This window comes from Camelus bactrianus, chromosome 5 (genome assembly GCF_048773025.1).
Source record: "Camelus bactrianus isolate YW-2024 breed Bactrian camel chromosome 5, ASM4877302v1, whole genome shotgun sequence".
Lineage (NCBI taxonomy): Eukaryota > Metazoa > Chordata > Mammalia > Artiodactyla > Camelidae > Camelus > Camelus bactrianus.
In genome coordinates this window covers 24,633,363-24,651,914 of record NC_133543.1, presented here as the reverse complement: position 1 = coordinate 24,651,914, position 18,552 = coordinate 24,633,363, and the positions used below count along the sequence as shown (strand labels likewise).

Sequence of the window (18,552 nt, the reverse complement as noted above, 5' to 3'; positions counted from 1 at the left end):
TATGTACATGAACACAAAGTATTCATATTCCAGAAATAAACCCAAGTATGTATGGAACTTAAAATCTGGTAAAGAGAACATAATCGTAGTTCAGAAAAAGTTGGTCATCCAGAAAAAAAGATCACTTCCTCATTTCATTCACAAAAACTAACTCTAAGTAGATATCTAAATGTTTTATTAAAAAAATCTTGAGAATAACTAATAAAACAAAAAAAAACTAGAGAAGCATAAATTTCTAATCTTAGGGTCATAAGGCCCTTTGTACATGAAATCTAGACATCATTAAGAAACTACTTAAAAATATAAACTCTTACCTTATTCCATATAGAAAAAGTAACTTAAAATGTGTCAAAAATCTACACATAAGATCTACAACCATCTCATTGAAGAAAATCTCTTAGAAGAAAACACGGTAAAAGCTTAATGACATTGGACCTGGCAAAGATTTTTTGGACATAAAAAGCACAGAGAACAAAAGAAGAAACAGATCAAGTGGACTTCATTAAAATAAAAAATTTTGTGAATCAAAAAACACTATCTACAGAGTGAAAAAGCAACTCACAGGATAGGAGAAAACATCTGCAAATCATATATAAGAGATTAATATCTAGAACATAAAGAACTCCTACTAAAAAAAAAACTCCTACTGTAATTTAAAGACAAGAAAATCGGTCAGTGTACATAACAAGCAATCAAAAGGGATATTCTCACGTTTAATAAACATGAAGGAACACTCAGTCTCACCTCAATGCTCAGGAAAACATAAAATTAGATAGCTTTAGTGTTTCATATTGACAACAACATAATGAAAAGTGTTGGAAGACTGAGGATATGGGTGTTTTCATATACCATGCATGGGGGGAGCATCAGTACATTAAATCATCTTGGTGGAAAGCAGGCTATATTTTTCAAAAAAAAAAAAAAAAAAAAACAACAACAACAAAAAACAACAACACATCCACTTTGACCAGTAATTCTACTTTTAGAAATCTGTTACAGAAATATTCATACAAGTATGCAAATGTATGTACAACAATGCTTACTACTCCAGTACTATAACTGCAAAAACCGCGAACTAAACACCTTTTAAACAGGGATATGTACAAACACATTATGGGATAGTCATACAATGGACTATAATGCAAGCATTAAAATGAAACAGATGTCTATGCCCCATCTTGAAAAAAAAACAAAAGCCAACAAAATATAGTTTAAAAAAAGGCAGTTGTACAAGACAGATTATCTTTTTTTAAGTGTAACATGCACACACAGAACAGACTATCAAACAGTAAACACTGTTAGCTCTGGAAAGTAGATGGGTAAATGAAGTGCTGAGGAGGAAACTCGCACTTTTAAAATACAAACATCATTTGATTTGGTTATACGATTTTTGGAATTAAAGGGCTTTTTAAAATTTTAATGAAAGAATTCTGAGCTCAAAAGTAGAAAATGCAAAGGACAGGAAAGACAATTTCAGGAAACTGACTTCAAAAGACAACCTTCTAGGCCATATTACAAATATCTTGCCCCAAGTATTTCTCCAGACAATCTAAAGCTGTTTATTGACTTTTCTTACATTTTTCTGAAATCCCACAAGCATTCTTTTAAAAACTTTAAAAATCTGAGGATTAATGATGGAAAGGAATTCAGGCTAGCAGCCCAAAAGCAGTTTCTGAGAATTACTTTAGTCATTGATAGGATAAGGACCTCTCCTTGGAAGAGGAACAATTTCAATTTCACTTTCATTTTTCCTGCAGCAGTTTAGTCAAATATGAAACCAAAATACTTTTTTTTAAGGTCAAGTGATTATCATCTATTCAAATATTTTAAATTAAATTAAGAATACTGCTCTCTACTTAATCAAGTAAGATTAGCATTGTATTCTGGAGATGGGAGTAGCAACAGGAAACAAAGGAAAAGAAGTAGATAATTTTGTAGTATTCGACATTTAAACGTAGGGCTGGCTAGCAAAACTTGAGGCCTGGAGACCAGGCACTGGTAAAAGGCTAAGGAGGTAAAAGTTATATTAAGGACAAATTTCACCAACTTAAAAAATTATTTGTCCTGTATGTCAGGGTAGAAAAGTTCATGAACAAGCAAGCCTTTGGATATACAAAAACAAAATACATTTTAAAATAATAAATAAATGCATACAAAGTAAAATTCAATACAGTAGCTTTAATTTTACTCTTTAATTTACTCTGTTCTTTTAAGTGTCTGATGAGACCTCTGGACCATCTTTCAGGGAAATAATACACATTCACATTAAAAATTAATCATGTATTTTAAAAAATTAAGCATGTACACAATTTAAAGAGACCTAAAACTCTGGGTTAAGAACTCCCATTAAACCTAACAGGCAAGTCCCTCAGTCCATCAAGAGCTTCGTCCTTTAAACTGGTTTAACTCTGATTCTGATAACATGATAAAACCTAACTTCCATTATAATTTTCTTAAACAACTGAGTTCAGAGATATAATTTGGGATTAACTGCTTGAACAGCTCCAAGTCACTGGTTGTACACTTCATGGAGGGAGGAACAGAAAGAATATAATCCTTCCTTGGGGTTTGCGGGGAACTAGTTCAAGGACATCTCTCCCACAGCCCCCTTGGATATCAAAATCATCAGATACTCAAGCCCCTTATATAAAACAGTGTAGTATTTGCACATAACCTATGTACATCCTCCAGTATACTTTAAATCATCTTTACATTACTTATAATACCTAATAGAGACACTATATAAGTAGTTGCCAGTGCCACAAATTCAAGTTTTGCCAGTGTTTTCGATCCTCAGTTGGTTGAATCCACAAATGTGGAACCCACAGATATGGAGGGCTGACTATGATAGCTGAGGAGTGGATAAAATGACTACAGAGTTAAGAGGTAAACTATTTAACAATCTGGAGGTGACGGAGGGCAGAGAGGTTGTTATGATAAACAGGAAGCAGGGTAGCAATTCCAGATCCACAGTAGGAACTCTAAATGAATGAATGAAACAGGAATAAAACAAATTAACAAAAGGAAGAAGTTGAAAAGAAAAGACTTATTACGTGGCTCCAATAATAGGAAGAAAATTCAAACATTCTGGGCACTACCCAGAAAACATAATTTAAACACTTCCTCCCCTCTATAGGAAAATGCAGTCAAAATTCTCATCAGCCATTTTTACAACCGTATTTTTAGAAATTGACTCATCCATTAGACTTGCCAACTGCAGTACATATAAAATTCATTAGGAGGAAAAAAATCAAATTACTAAATCAAAATCAAAGGAAAAAAGAAAAATTACTAAGTCAACGGAGGAAATAAACCAAAATATAAAGGCTACTTACAAAAGTAAAGGCAGAGAAATTAAACTAGTTATTTACTTTAAAATGCACCAGACCATCCAGAAAAAGACCTGCCACCTTTAGTAAAATGCTTTTAAAAATGCCACCATATTTTAACAAAAATCTCAAGCAACTAAACGTGATCTGTGTACACTGTATATCTTATGCAAAGAGAATACAAATTCAGAGAGTTAATCAGGTATTCTGGGGAGTAAATCAATTAGCATTTACTAACCACAGACCAGGCAGTGTGCTAATAAATGAATTAGCAAACTATTATTATTAACGGTACTGCTTCAGACCCTCTGCCTGTACACTGGAGAAAAAAAGGTTAAGAGTTACAGCAACAGAGATGTAACTGCCACACCTTCCATAAATGATCATGGCTTTGTTATTGTGTATTTCACTAAAAGTAACTTTTTGGTCATATTTGTTATAACAAAATGTGACCTATAACAAGCCAAGCAATAAAATTTAAGTAAGGGCATCATTTAATGAAATTGAATATTAATTTATGAACAGCTCATTTAGCAGACTTATGTTTGTTCTTTAGAATTACACTGTAGAGATTTTATTACAATAAATATTGTCTAAAATTAGCAAGTAAATGATTTTGGCTAGGTCTTTTTTGTTTAGAAATATTTTTGTATAGTTCTATTTGTTTTAGTGCCATATGTCCTGTAAGAAATTAAAGTTCAAAGTCAAATTAATGATGTATATTGAAAATTTGACTTCTCACACTCAAAAGAACATTGTGGTACAATTAAATGGCAAGCAAAAAATCTTTTAAAATGTAAAAAAGAACTAGAAAATAATAGAACTAAAAATGTCTGAAGAGACCACTCACCTATCTCTGATGAAACCTGAACTGATTTTTCAGCCAGAATACATTATGTAAAGTTTTTATTTTTTCTCAGCTAGGTTCTAAGTTTTTAACTTCCAGGAGCTTTGAGAAAACAATACTTTTTATAGCTAAAATGTGTTTAGTAATTCTATTAGTTTATATTCTACTCTAAACCAAGTATCATTTTAAAACTTCTGGTGAATACTTTTAAGAGAGAGAGACAGACAGACAGAGGCAACAGCAGCAGCAGCTGAAACTGAGATGGCCCACTGCCACAAAGAGAGTGAGCAGTAAAACTAGAATTCTATCACCAGAAAACTACTAGAGCTCATCAGTGAATTCAGTAAAGCTGCAGGATACAAAATTAATACATAGAAATCTGTCATGCTTCTATACACTAAAAACAAACTATGAGTAAGAGAAATTAAGGAAACAATCCCATTTACCATCACATCAAAAAGAATAAAATACTTAAGAATAAGCCTACCTAAGAAAGTAAAAGACCTGTGCTTGGATAACTCTTAAGATAGATGAAAGAAATTAAAAATGACACAAACAAATGGAAAGATACACCATGTTCATGGATTGGAAGAATTAATATTGTTAAAATGATTATACTACCCACGGCAATATAGATTCAATGCAATCCCTTCAAAATACCAAGGGCATTTTTCACTGAAGTAGAACAAATAATTTTTACATTTGTATAGCCAGTTTTTAATAGTAATTACAAATGGAGTATAACCTTTAAAAATTGTGAATCACTATGTTGTACATCTGCAACTTATTTAACATTGTACATCAACTATACCTTAATAAAAATTTTAAAAATAAATAAAAGACCATAATTCTAACATAAGCCATATAACTTTAGGGCCCATACTCCTCATCATTATTCTATGCTGTCTCAAAGTTATCTCTAAACATTTTATACTACAATAAAAACTGCGACACAGTAACAGCAATGAACTTCAAAAATTTCCAATTTGAAAGAAGAGGAAATATAATAAAATACTGACCTGTTTCCTTCTGTATTATATCCAGAAAAGCTTTAAACATTATGGTTACTATTTAAAAAAAAGAAAAAATGACTATAAATCTTACCTTAAATAATCCTATTCCTAAAAATGTTATAGGCAGCTCAACATCACTTTCATTTTGATTTACTACATTTCAGAAACACTGTATTCTCATCACTGATCCTCAACTGTGAAGTTTCCCAAAACTTTAATTAAAAAAAAATCTCCACTCCCCTGTTCTAATGACCCATGTAACAAATGTTCTGAGAATGCAAATAAAGAAATCTAAATTGCTTATAATGTTTATATCAGTCACAAGTTAGACCTACTGTTATACCTTAGTTTGGGAAATTTCTCACACAAGAGAAAACCTGTAATTCAAATTTATTTCATTTGCCACATGAAATTTAAGTACTGAAATAAATGTCATTCCAATCTACTGGGTGGGTATAAAAAATATAAACACATTTCAATACTATGATAGTCATTCTTCTTCTGTTAATATTCTAAAATTAATGATCTTTCTTCCATAAATTTTTCAGTGGGATAAGAGTCACTGACTAAATAGTTCTATTATCAGATCATGCCATACCTAAACTTAACATTTCATAAAAAGTACTTCCAATTTTTGCTAGATACATAGAATTATGAAATTCCAAGGCTAAAAAGAATTTAAAAGGTCATTTCTTTAATTTCCCTGCCTACAAGCATGATCCTACTCATATCACCAAAATTTTTATCTATTTTATTAAGCCCAAGAAACAAACTCCAAAATCTGCCTTTAGAAACCTACTCTAATACTTCTTTACATAATTTACATTCACTTAAATCTTTAAAACCAAAAAGACCAGAGTAAAATAGAAACATGGGTTTTGAACGCCCGCATGACCTACCTAGGTCTAATTCTGCTTAATCTAACTTCTAGCAGAATGACCTCGGGCAACAAGTACCCAAGCCTCATTTCTTGTCTATAAAGTGAGGTATTACTTCATCACTGAAATTTGTCTAAGGATTAAGTTAACAGGTACAGTCACAGTTATATTGCATGGTACCACAGCTAATGGTCAATAACTGCCATTTCCTCCTCTCTTAAAATCATTTATTTCCCAGCATTTTAGAGTCTAGTATGGAAAAAGCAGGTTAGTCAGATTAGCCCTCCTTTAGATAAAAATCGTAAAATCTTGTTTAAAAAAAAAAAAAGCAGCATACTTTTCCAAAATTCTGGAGAGTGACCAAAATGGAAGCAAAAACTTGAGTTTATCTATGAAAAAGTGAAACTATATCTGAGGAGATTTGCATGTTTGTAACTTTTTGTCTAAGACAGCAGTCTCAAATTTTTTTGCCTCAGGACTTCTTTACACTCTTAAAAAGTACTGAGTACCCCATCTAAGGAATTAAAAGAGATGTGGGGGAGGTTACAGCTCAGTGGTAGAGCGTGTGTTTAGCCTGCATGAGGTCCTGGGTTAAATCCCCAGTAAAATAGAAAATAGATTTAAAAAATAGATAAACAAACCTAAGTGCCTCCCCCTCAAAAAATAAAAATTAAAAAATTAAAATGAACAAATTGGACAAAAAGTTTTAAAAAATTAAAAAGGAAAAAGTATAAAATTTTAAATTCATTTAAAATGACAATGAACTTATAATATATTAAAATAAAAATTTAATATTTTCCAGAACAAAAAATATTAATGACAAGTGTAGTACTGTTTTACATTTTGTAAATCTCTTGGTTATATAGTTTTAAAAAGACAATTGGATTCTCATATCTGTGCCTTCATTCACTCTTTGCAATCCATTGTTCTCACTGAAGCATGTAAAGAAAAAAGACCTCACGTACATAAAGTATTTGGAAAAGGCAGGGCCTTGTCAACCCCTAAAAGACTCTCAGGGTTCAACAGACGTCCTCAGACCACATCATGAGAACTGCTGACCTAAGAGCAGTCTAATATGTGCACAACAAGGGGGTAAGCCCCAAAATTTACATATAAACTCTGCCCCAAATATTGGCTAGCTGCTAAATCATGTATGTGCAGTAGAGACTCCAGGGCACAATAACAAAGAAGAAACCTGAAAGATTTCAGCTGCTGTGACCTCTGAAATGAAAATGGAATTTTAATTCAATTAAGCAAACTGTTAGAACAACAACAAAAAACCCTTTAGGAACACAAAAGAATCTAGTCCATACTTCACTCAAAATACAAGCACAAAATTAAGAAATTGCTGGATACACACACACAATTAAAAAAAAAAACACACAAGAAAATGTGACATATACTTAAGAGAATGCAATAAACAGAATCCAACCTCAAAACCTAGATGTTGCAATTGGAGGACAAAAGGAAAATATTTTCAAAATAACTTAAAGATGATCAATCACAGAGAACCGGAAATTGTAAAAAAGAACCAAATATATATTCTAGACCTAAAAACTACAGTAACTGAATTGAAATATATATTAGGTAGCTTTAACAGCAAATTGGAGACAGAAGAATAAAGAGTAAATGAACTCAAAGATAAATCCAGAGAAATCATCTGAGAGAAAAAAAGACTGAAGACAGCAGAGCCTAAGAGACCTGTGAGGCAGTATCAAGAGGTCAAGTATAACTTAAATCAGAGAGAAAAAAGAGAATAGGAAAGAAATACATTTTTAAAATAATGTCCAAAAATTCCCCAATTCGGTGAAATTTCAAAATTTACATATTCAGTATTAATAAAACTAAGCAGGAAAAATACAAAGAAAATACATCTATGTGCATAGTTAGATGGCTTAAAAAGATTTAAAAAAAAAAAAAAAACTTCAAAGTAGCCTGAAGAAAAAAACACAAAACTAGAACAAAAATATGACTGACACCTAACTTCCCGTTAGAAATTATAGAGAACTGAAGACAATGGAACTGTATCTTTAAGAACTGTGGTTGGGGGGGAGGGGCTTTCAAGTTAGAATTCCTCAGGAAAACTATTCAAAAACAAGGTAAAACAAAGCTACTTTTAGATAAAGAAAAACAGAATCTTTAGCCAACAGTATGGCAATTCTTCAAAAAACAGAATTAGTATATGATGCAGCAGTTCCACTTCTGGGTATATATCTAAAAGAATTGAAAGCAAGGACTCAAACAAATATTCATACACCCATGTTCACAGCAGCATTATTCACAACAGCCAGAGAGAAGAAATAACCCAAGTATGACAGAAGAATGAATGGATAAGCAAAATGTGGTATATACATATAATGGAATATTATTCAGTCTTAAAAAATAAATGAAACTCTAACACATTCTACCACATGGATGAGCTCTGAAGATACACTAATTATTCTAGATCAAACCAGGTAGACACAAAAGGACAAATACTGTATGATCCCAATTACATGAGGGACTTAAATAAGTGAACGCATAGAAAAAGAAGAAGAATAGTGGTTACCAGGGGCTTGGGGTTGTGGAAGGGAGAGGGAGTTTCAGTTTGGGTTGGTGCAAATTTGAACAATGTAAAAATACTTAATGCCACTGAATTTTATGTTCAAAAATGGTTAAAATGGTAAATCTTATGTACAAATCTTCCTTGACTTATGATGGAGTTATGGCCCAATAAACCCATTATTAGTTCAAAATAGCTTCAGTTGACATTAATACACCTAACCTATCTAATATTATAGCTTAGCCTAGCCTACCTTAAATGAGCTCAGAACACTTAGCATACAGTTAGATAAAATCATCTAACACAAAGCCTATTTCATAATGAAATGTTGAATAGCTCATATAATTTACTGAATGCTATACCAAAAGTGAAAAATAGAAATGGTTGTATGGGTACATAATGGTTTTAAGTGTATCAGTCACTTACCCTCATGACTGAATGCTTTACTGGGAGCTGCACCTTGCTGCCCAGCATCACAAGAGAGTACTGTACTGCATACGACTAGCCCGGGAAAATATCAAAATTCAAAATTTGAAGTACGATTTCTAGTGCATGTGTACGGCTTTTGCACCATACCCATCAAAAAATCCTTAGTCAAACCATCTTAAGTTAGAGACCATCTGCATATTTTACCACTATAAAAAATTAACCAACATAATTAACCATATTCAGAGAATAAAGAAAAACCATATGATTTTATTTCAATAGGTACAGAACAAGATTTGAAATAATTATACTCATAACTTAAAAAAACTTTCAGCTAATTAAGAAAAGGATTTGTCAGTGTTATAAAGGACACCTATGAAAAACCTACATACAATTCTTAGTATTGATGTACTGAATGTTTCCCCCCTAAAACTGGGAAGAAGCCAAGGGTGTCTATTCAACAATTCTATTCCAAATTTTACTGAAGGTCCTGGTTAGTGCAATAAAAAGAAATGAAAGGTACAAAATTGGAAAAGAAGTAAAACTGTCCCTATTTGCAGACAACATGACTAGGAATGTACAAAATGCAAAAGAATTAACAAAAAGATTATCTTTACATTTAACCAGGTCTCAAGATACAAAATCAACATATAAAATTTTACTGTATATCTATGCACTAGCAACAAACTATTGAAAAATAAAATTAAAAAGCAATTCAATTTACAACTGCATCATACAACATAAAATACTCAGTAATTCATTTAACAAAAGATATTCAAGACCTCACCAAAAATTACAAAACACTGCTGAGATAAAGATGATTTAATAAGTGGAGAGATGTATCATGTTCATGAATGGAAGCTTCAAGACTGTCAAAATGTTACATCTCAACACAATCCCAATCACAATCCCAGCATAATCATAATCCTTTTAATATAAACTGACAAGCTCATTCTAAAATTCCTAATGGAAACATGAAGGTCTTAGAATAGATAAAATTTCAGAAAACAAAAACTAGAGAATTTACATTAAGTCCAGGACTTACTCTAAAGCTATGTAGTAGTTCTCAGCTGCAGGCAATTTTGCAGCTCGAAACATTTAGCCATGTCTAGATACATTTCTGGTTTTCACCACTGGGAGGGTGCTACAGGCCTCTAGCAGATAGAAGACAGGGATTCTACTAAAACTGTCACACTTGAGACAGCCCCACAACAACCTGGCCCAAAATTTCAATAGTGCCAAAGTGGGGAAATCCTGAACTACAGTAGTCAAGACAATGTGGTACTGACATCAGGATTTCAATTAGATTAAAGAAACAGAATGCAGATTCCAGAAGGTGATCCCCCTAGGTCAACTGTCCAACAAAGGCTACAAAGCAATCCAGTGCAGGAAGGAATGTTTTCAACAGAAGGTTTTACAACAAGATATCCGTATGTAAAAAACTAAACTATGATCCCACCTGACACCATACACAGCATTAGTTCAAGATGGGTTATACACCTAAATAAAAGCTAAAATGATACATTCTAGAAGAAAACACAATATTTTCACAACCTTGCAAAGCTACTACCTGTGAAAAGACTTAAAGTAGAATATATAAAGGAACTAAAAGACTCCTACAACTCAATTTAAAAACTCAACTCAATTTAAAACAGACAAAAAACTTGAACAGAAATTTCAAAAAAGACCACACACAAATGGCTAATAAGTTCATGAAAAAAGTGGTCAGTATCAATATTTATCACGAAAATACAAACTAAAACCAGAAAGAAAAATACAACTAATTCCACGAACTACATACCCATTAGGAGGACTAAACTTTACAAGAATCAACCAATTTTTGGTGAGGATATGAAATTACGTAAACTCACATATTGCTGGTGGTTAGGTAAAATGTTATAAAAGCGTTAGCAGTTTCTCATAAAGTTAAGCATAGACTTAGCCTATGACTCAGTAATTCCACTCCTACATATTTACCCAATAGAAACAAAATTATATGCCTACAAAAGGCCTTATATAAGAATGTTGTTTTATTCATAATAGTGATACATCTGTCAACAAGTGACACATTGTGGTATATTCATACAATAGACTATTACTGAGAGATTAAAAACACTGATACACGCAACAACCTAGAATAATCTCATGTAAAAAAAAAAAGCCAGGCACAAAAAGTATGTACCGTATGATCCCAGTGTATGCATCTGTAGAACGGGTGAAAGTAATCTATGGTTTAAAAGAAAAAAAGAACAGCAGATGCCTTGGTGGTGTGGGGGAGGGGGTAGGGAGGCAAGGGGAGGCAAGAGTGAGGAGCTTGAGAATTTGAGGATCCAGTGGAAAGGTTCACTAGGGATATTTCTGGGCTGAAAGAAATGTCCAGTATCTTGAATGAGGAGTCTTACATGTTGTAAATATTTATCAAAATTAAGCAGTTAAGTTTTGTGCATGATGTGTATTTTATTAAAAAACTATTTTAAAAAACCTAGTAGGGGTGGGGATGAGAGAGGTAATATTAAAATAAGAAAAAGAACAATTGAAACTGGGTGACAGGCACATGATGGTTCATTATACTATTTTTGTTTACCTCATATATGGTTGAAATTTTCCTTAATTAAAGGTATTTTAAAAATAATTTCTCTTAATTCCCCTTCAGTGGACAAAGAGACTTGGTAATTACCGTCCTTCACACAAATTAGAATCTCTTATTAAGGTATTCTCTAAATTTTCTTTTTTATGCTGAGTAATCCATCCTTCATACTTTCTTTCATCTTATTCATCACAGTTACAGCTCACCTTGAAATCTGTTCATATTTTCTATGTCTGATTTATTTACTACTCCCTGTAGGGAGAAAAGGGTTGAGAACACTCCTTTTGCCCTTCCTACCTGCCTGGCGGTATGCTACCTACTTTGAATACACTACCCAACTTAAATCCCAAAATTGAACTTAGCATCTAGAATTCTCTCCTGAGAATTTATGTGAAATGGCAAACATGGATCTTATCTTGTTAACTATTTCTTCAGACCTGGCACATAAAGGGTACCCAGAGAATATTGTAAATCAAAGAATTAAGGAATGTAATATCAGAGCTCACGACTACTCACTTCAGCTCTCTTTTTTGATAGTACAAATCATTTCCAACTCTAGTTATACCCAACTTGTTTTGCCTTTAATCTTACTAGCATCTGTATCAATTGTAATTGTATATTTGTTTCAAGTAGAATAGAATATGTGTTTGAGAACTTCACGTTTTCTCTTTATTCAAAAATGCAATCATAAAATATTTTAACATAGTAAATCAATTTATTCTATATATTTCATTGTATCTTTAAATGATGTGATTTCTATATGTTACTTTTTCTGATCTTATTCATATGGATAAAGAAAATCATAATGCTTTGAGCCTCAAATTCTGTTAACATCACCATAAAGCTAAAAAACCCTAGCAAATATTGAGAACTGAGAGTTCTTTACAGAGTGGTAAAGTCCAGTTAATAATAGACTTATAATAAAAACAATGATCAATTTTACTTGAAAAGAATTATCTAACAAGCAAAGCATCTCTACAAGCCTAAATCAACTCATTAGTTCCCTTCAGTGAAATACATAAAATCTACGTCTGTTCTCAGAGCACACGCTTCAGTAAACATTTAAAGTACGGTTTACGAGCAAAACCATCAATATCCTAGATTAGGATTAGTTCTGCCCCAATTTTGAATAATTTTTTCACTCTTAAATATCCTCAAAACATCCACAAAGTTAAAATAAAAGAAGAGGAGGGAACAAACAGTAGTAGTATCATAAAATACAAAAACTGAATAAAATAACTACTAACAACAACAAATCTTGTTAAAACCAAGATTTTTCCTCATTAGTTAAGCAGAATACTCTACCTAAGAATTTGGTAGTTGCAATTCTTCTCTGATGAAAAAAATTTGAAAAACAACTTTCCAACATTCTAAGAGAGAAAGCAAGAGAGAAGTAAACAGCCAAAGAAACAAATAAAATCACCCACAAAGAATGACATTATACATATAAAATTTTATTATTTAAAAAAAGTTCACAAATATCTTACAAATAGTTTGCCAGAGATTCAAATCCAAGTTCTTCCAGATGCAATTTTATGTTCATAGATTATACATAACTTTAAAAAACATTTACTTCAAATTTATCAAATGCAGACTTAAAAATGGAAGTTTCAAAATTTAGAAACACCAGCAAATAGGTCTGACCTTTTCAAGTGGCTTTCCCAAAGAGTTTCCAATCAGTTTCCAGTCATTCAAGACTTCTTCAACTTTGGATATAAACCTAGGAAGGAGAAAAAAAAAAAACTTTCTAAATATATAACCACATTTTTCTCATTGTTATACAAATTCTTTAGAAGATTTTTTTAATTTTAGCACCTTTATCAGAGAAGGCTCAGTAAGTTTAGTACTGTTAGTCTAATTCATGGATGTAGAATAAAAATGGAAATAATCTCTAGTCCAAGAATTCTCAGATTTTTATTTTTTTAAAGCCTACGGCTTACCCAACAACTCATTCTGAATTCTGTAAAGTAAATCTCTCTGTATTGAAATGAATATAATAAATTTGGAAAAGAAGTAAAAACTAATAGACAAATATTATTAAATTACAAAACTGATAATCTCTTCACTACCCTCAAAGTAACTGATTTAAATTAACTTTTCCTTTAAAGATATTTATGAATTCCTTGATCTGCCTCCTCCTCCCCTCAAAAGAAAACATTATTTGGGAACTTTGCCCATTAAAATAAAACAAGTTTTAAGGGACAGCTGGCAAGAAACTGAAAGTAGATTTCTCATCTTTAAGGAATAAACAGCAGATTTTTAAACTATCCACCACCTGAACTTTAAATCTAATGATCAAGTAGAGCCATTAAAGAGAAAGAACTGGGACTAGCAACATGTTCAACATCAGCAGATAAAAACTGTCGAATCTCAGTGGTAGTTTAAATACATATTAAAAGACACTTTCAGATGATCTGTTATTATTCTAAGAAGCTGACTTCTTATACAGTTTAAGCATGATGCAAATCTAACAGCAACATTGCTCTCCTAAAACATCTACATAGTGCAGAGTACTAGAGTTAACTCTATTCAAAATTTATTCAAAAACATCAGGTTTTTCCCTTCAGTAACAGCATAAATTAATATTTACACTTTTGTTGTAACGATAGTAATGAGCAATGATAAATCAGTTTTTATGATTCAACTGAACCTTCTAATTAATTCCCTCTTTAAAATTAAAAGATATTAATTAATACAGTATTTGGGGAAGTTCAGCCAAATGGCAATTATCAGTCTTTATGAGTGCTCCACAAATAACACGTTTACAAAAAAAGAAATAAAAATTTTAAATGCATACATCTGTGAGCAAAAATGTCAATGTGAAATGTACATTACATTTATAAAGGTAAAGAACTGGAAACTATCTTAAAGTCCAACTGCAGCAATGAGTCCTAAATTAACAGTATATCCATTCAATGGACTAATATACATCCATTAAAAATGTTTTGAAGATCATTTGAAGAAATAAGAAAATGTCCGTATGTTAAATGGAAGCTATAGAAATAAGCATTAATATAGTTTAATACAGAAAGTTTATAATACACAGATAAGAAGGAATTTTCTCAATATTAACAGTAGCTGTCTCCTGGTGGTAGGATTACAGGTGATTTTCTTTAATCCTATACTAAGGTATTATTATAATAAAAATAATTTAAATATAGCTCTAATAAAAGGAATATCTTAAAATACTTATTGTTTGAATTCTATCAGTACTAATACGACAAAAACTGGACTCTATCCTGCAAGTATTGAGATTTGACTAGAAAAACTTAGCAACTTTATCCCTGAAACCTCTCCAAATCTCACCTAAGGGTCATTTCCTCTGATTCCTCACTATATTAGGTTCTTTTCTTACATGCTCTTAAAAGACCAGGTTTTTTCCCCTTAACTCTTACTACAATTGTACTTACAGACTCATTTGTACTATTATTTGATTCACGTCTGTCTCTTCCATTAGACTGTAAAGTAAGAGCTGGAACCATCTGTTTTCACTTACCACCACAGCCCTAAAGCCCTGCATTGTGCTTGACACGTGGGCACTCAGTATTTTTTTAATGGATAAATGACAGAGTTACGGGCATCTATTTAGTCCTTTCAGTTAATTGTTCATATGGCTCCTAATATACTGACAAGAACTTTCATTCAACATTAAACTAAAGGTTTAAAAGACTCCAAAGTCTTAACATTTTCTCACAAACTATAAACACTAGTTTCACTACAGAAACTAAGGGAAAGTAATCATTTTTCCATTAAATAGTATTTCCTGATCCCATCCTCCAAGATTCCAGTTCATTTTCTAATTACCTTCAGGACATTACGTTGTTATTTCCAATTCAACAGGTCTGAAACTACTTTTCTGACTTTGCCACTTCCTTATCTTCATTCTTTCAGGCAAGAAACTGCAGTTCCATGTTTGATTTTCTTTTTTACTCTTATATTTCATCAAGCATAGCTACTCATTTGAAATGTCTTACAACCTTCCCTTTATCCTTTCTCTCCAGTCTCCAAATCACCAGCCTAATCAAAGTAGCTCACTCACTCACCTTCAGTTTACCAAATCTCCTGAAACAACTCTCATCATATCACTTTGCCACTCTAAAATCAAGGATCTCTCTCTACTTGTTCTTTAATGGTTCTCAAGTGTGGTCACCTGACCAGCAGTATCAGCATCACCTGGGAACTTGTTGGAAAAGCAAATTTCTGACTCCACCTCAGACATACACAATCATAAACTATAATTCCGATGCACACTAAAGTTTGAGAATCACTGGTATTAAAGCACCAAATCTAGATTCCTTTACTTAGCTTTGGACAATGTCTAAAACCTGGTCCTTCCTTCCTTAATAATCTTATTTACTTCCCTTCAACAGACAGCCTGCACTCCAGTTTCATTAAGTCCCAAAGGTTTTCACCTGTCTCTGCTCAGTCAGGACCGCCTCATATTTAACCAACTATTTCCCAGTTTTTAGACCCAGCACATCATCTTTTCTATGAAAATACCTCCAACAATTAAAATCCACAACAGTATCATCCTTAAACTACTATTTTTATAGTTAGTACTGCTTGGTTTACAATTTAACTACCTGCTGTTTTGTTTGTTTTTTTAAATACACGGACCAAGGGTTTTGTTTTGCTTTTGTTCTTTTCTGTTGGTATAGTTGTGAACACACAGCACCTGCTCAATAAAGCCTTGCCAGTGTGGTTATGTCTTACTGACTCTGGGGGGTGTGCGGGGAGTACCACAGGTCAAACTAGTATTTCAGCAGGGATCTTTTACATTATCCTATGCCGTCTAATTACAGGGCATCCACAACCAGGTGGATTTCTTCTCCTGATCAGAAAGATTACAAAATGTTGCAACAAGCTAACTACTGACCTCAACACCCAGAAAACTGAAGTGTCTCTGCGACATCGAACTAGTAACTTCTCGATCTTAACTGTCACTCCAACACAAACTTGGCTTTCAACAAATTTCAGTGATGCAACAGTTTCACTCAGCTGTTCAATGGAGTCTAATGGCACAGGAAGCCTGGGCACATTACCCACTGAAACGGAACAACTTGAATCAAAGCGTTCCAAAGCCATACGCAATTTTAAAAGGTTATTCCAAAAGACAGGATAGAGATGGTGGGAGTGTGGCAGATGGACAACCACCAGGACTCTGAAGAAAAGGCCTCCTCCTGAAAAGGATGTAGATGGGAAGGAGGGGACGCAAAGGCAGCTGCTAAGTTTATTGCTTACAATAACAAAATGAGTTAAAAAGGACAGGAAAACAGGAACGGAAGTGGTAGGCTCGGAAACTGCTGCTGCGGGTGGGCTACAACTAGAGAAGCAAAGGTCTAAGGAAAGTGATCTGAGAGTAGAGAAATCAAAACTTCTTCCGAGAGCCGGAATCTCCGGGGTTTCACTGCCGGAGGCGGGCCGGGGCTTGTCAGACGCGAGACGCGGAAGAAGCTTGCGGCTGACCAGAGAAGGGAGACCCGGGTACTCAGAGGTCTTACTTTTCCCGCAAAGTGGCGTCACCTGTAGCCTTACGTTAGGGAAGGAGAAGGGGAGACACCGGGGCCCAAAGTGATAAGACTCGCTCACCTTTCCCATTCGGAGGCTGTGGTGAAGTCCGTGATTTCAAATACCTCGGACTCGGGCTGTGGGAAGTGAAAAGTAAGAAAGTGAGCTCCGAGGCGCTGACGCGAAGGAGCGGACTTAGAGAGACGGAGATAGGTAGAGAGCAAACACCTCACCTCACTGTCGGCCGCCATCTTGTGGAACGCCGACGCGAGCGTGAGGGCTGCCGGGAGGATGAGCTGGAAGGCGAGGGGAGGGGATGAAGGAGAGCGGAGATCCGGCGTGGGCGGGGCTTGGGCGGGGCCTCCTTGAAGCCCCGCCCTCGGAGGCACGGCCACCTTTTAGTGCCGCTTGGAAAAGTCTTCTTGGTTTGAAATCATTAGTCTTTGGTTTTGTGTTTTGTGCTTCTTTTTTTTTTTTTTTTTTTTTATGTTTTTGTTCCTGGGAAGGAAGAACTTACTCTGCCCTCAACTCCCCCTTCTCTGGCTGTTTTAACAAAATCTGAAATTTTCCTGTAGAGTAATGAATTCTGGAAAGGAACAAAAGCAAGGAAATAAGACCCTAGACTCATGTGGATACGATTGTATTAAAAAACCTAAAGCACACTGGTTTGGTTTTGTTTATTTTTATTGACCCTCTATTGATTGATTGCAAAGTACTAAGCTAGGTGCTATCATATCCACTCTCCCTCACCCCCCACCCCTCAAAGAACTTACGCAGTTTGGGGAAGTCGTGAAATAAAATCATTATGCTAGTTGTCTGGTTTCTGGGAAGAGCAACATTCTGTTCAATGAACACTTCACTTTTTAAGTCCTTGAGGAACAGAAAGGGTACCAGTGAGCAGTTAATAATTTTATCTCACACCTACAGAAATATTTACAGAGAAAACCATACCATGTCCAGGATTTGCTTCAAAATAATGGGAGTGGGAAGTAGATAGGGCTAGAATTAAAACAAGATTAGCAATGAGGGAATAATTTTTTAAGCCGGTAATGGGTACATATGTATTCGTACTAATCTTTCTACTTCTGTTAGGTCTGAAAATTTTCATAATTAGAAGTTTTCTTAAAAGTTAAATCTTGGTGGGGCAGTATAACTCAAGTGGTAGAGCGCAGGTTTAGCATACATGAGTCCCTGGCTTCAATCCCCAGTACCTCTATCGGAAAAAAATTAAATCTCATTTAATGATTTTTTTTTTTTTTGCAATTCACAAGTAGGAATTTGGCAGCAGAGGACTCAGAAAAACAACTTCAGCAATCTTTTAAAAATTAATCTTATAATAAGAGAGATATTAAAAAATTTGGTGGAGTTGATGGTACAGATGAGGAAGCTACTATCAGAAGAATTTTGACAACAGATAGTTAC

The 18,552-nt window shown here is 33.7% G+C and overlaps 1 protein-coding gene and 1 long non-coding RNA gene across 3 annotated transcripts in view; both read right to left on the bottom strand.

Annotated features, from left to right (window-relative positions):
* The window catches only part of RAB3GAP1 (RAB3 GTPase activating protein catalytic subunit 1), a 94,026-nt gene extending 76,587 nt beyond the window's left edge, over positions 1 to 17,439 (bottom strand). The window contains exons 1-3 of one of the 2 annotated variants that reach the window (XM_074363566.1): positions 17,364 to 17,439; positions 17,212 to 17,267; positions 13,267 to 13,342 (exon numbers count right to left, since the gene is read on the bottom strand). In XM_074363566.1, coding sequence (XP_074219667.1) covers positions 13,267 to 13,342; positions 17,212 to 17,267; positions 17,364 to 17,381 — 150 coding nt within the window. In that variant the 5' untranslated portion in view covers positions 17,382 to 17,439. The remainder of the gene's footprint in view (positions 1 to 13,266; positions 13,343 to 17,211; positions 17,268 to 17,363) is intronic. The other variant, XM_010973223.3, reaches the window with a different exon arrangement.
* On the bottom strand, positions 441 to 13,260 carry LOC141577698 (uncharacterized). The gene is made up of 3 exons (XR_012506982.1): positions 12,928 to 13,260; positions 5,196 to 5,243; positions 441 to 2,981 (listed from the first exon to the last, which is right to left on the bottom strand). It is a non-coding gene; the product is annotated as an uncharacterized LOC141577698 (long non-coding RNA).
* Positions 17,440 to 18,552: the final 1,113 nt, after the last annotated feature.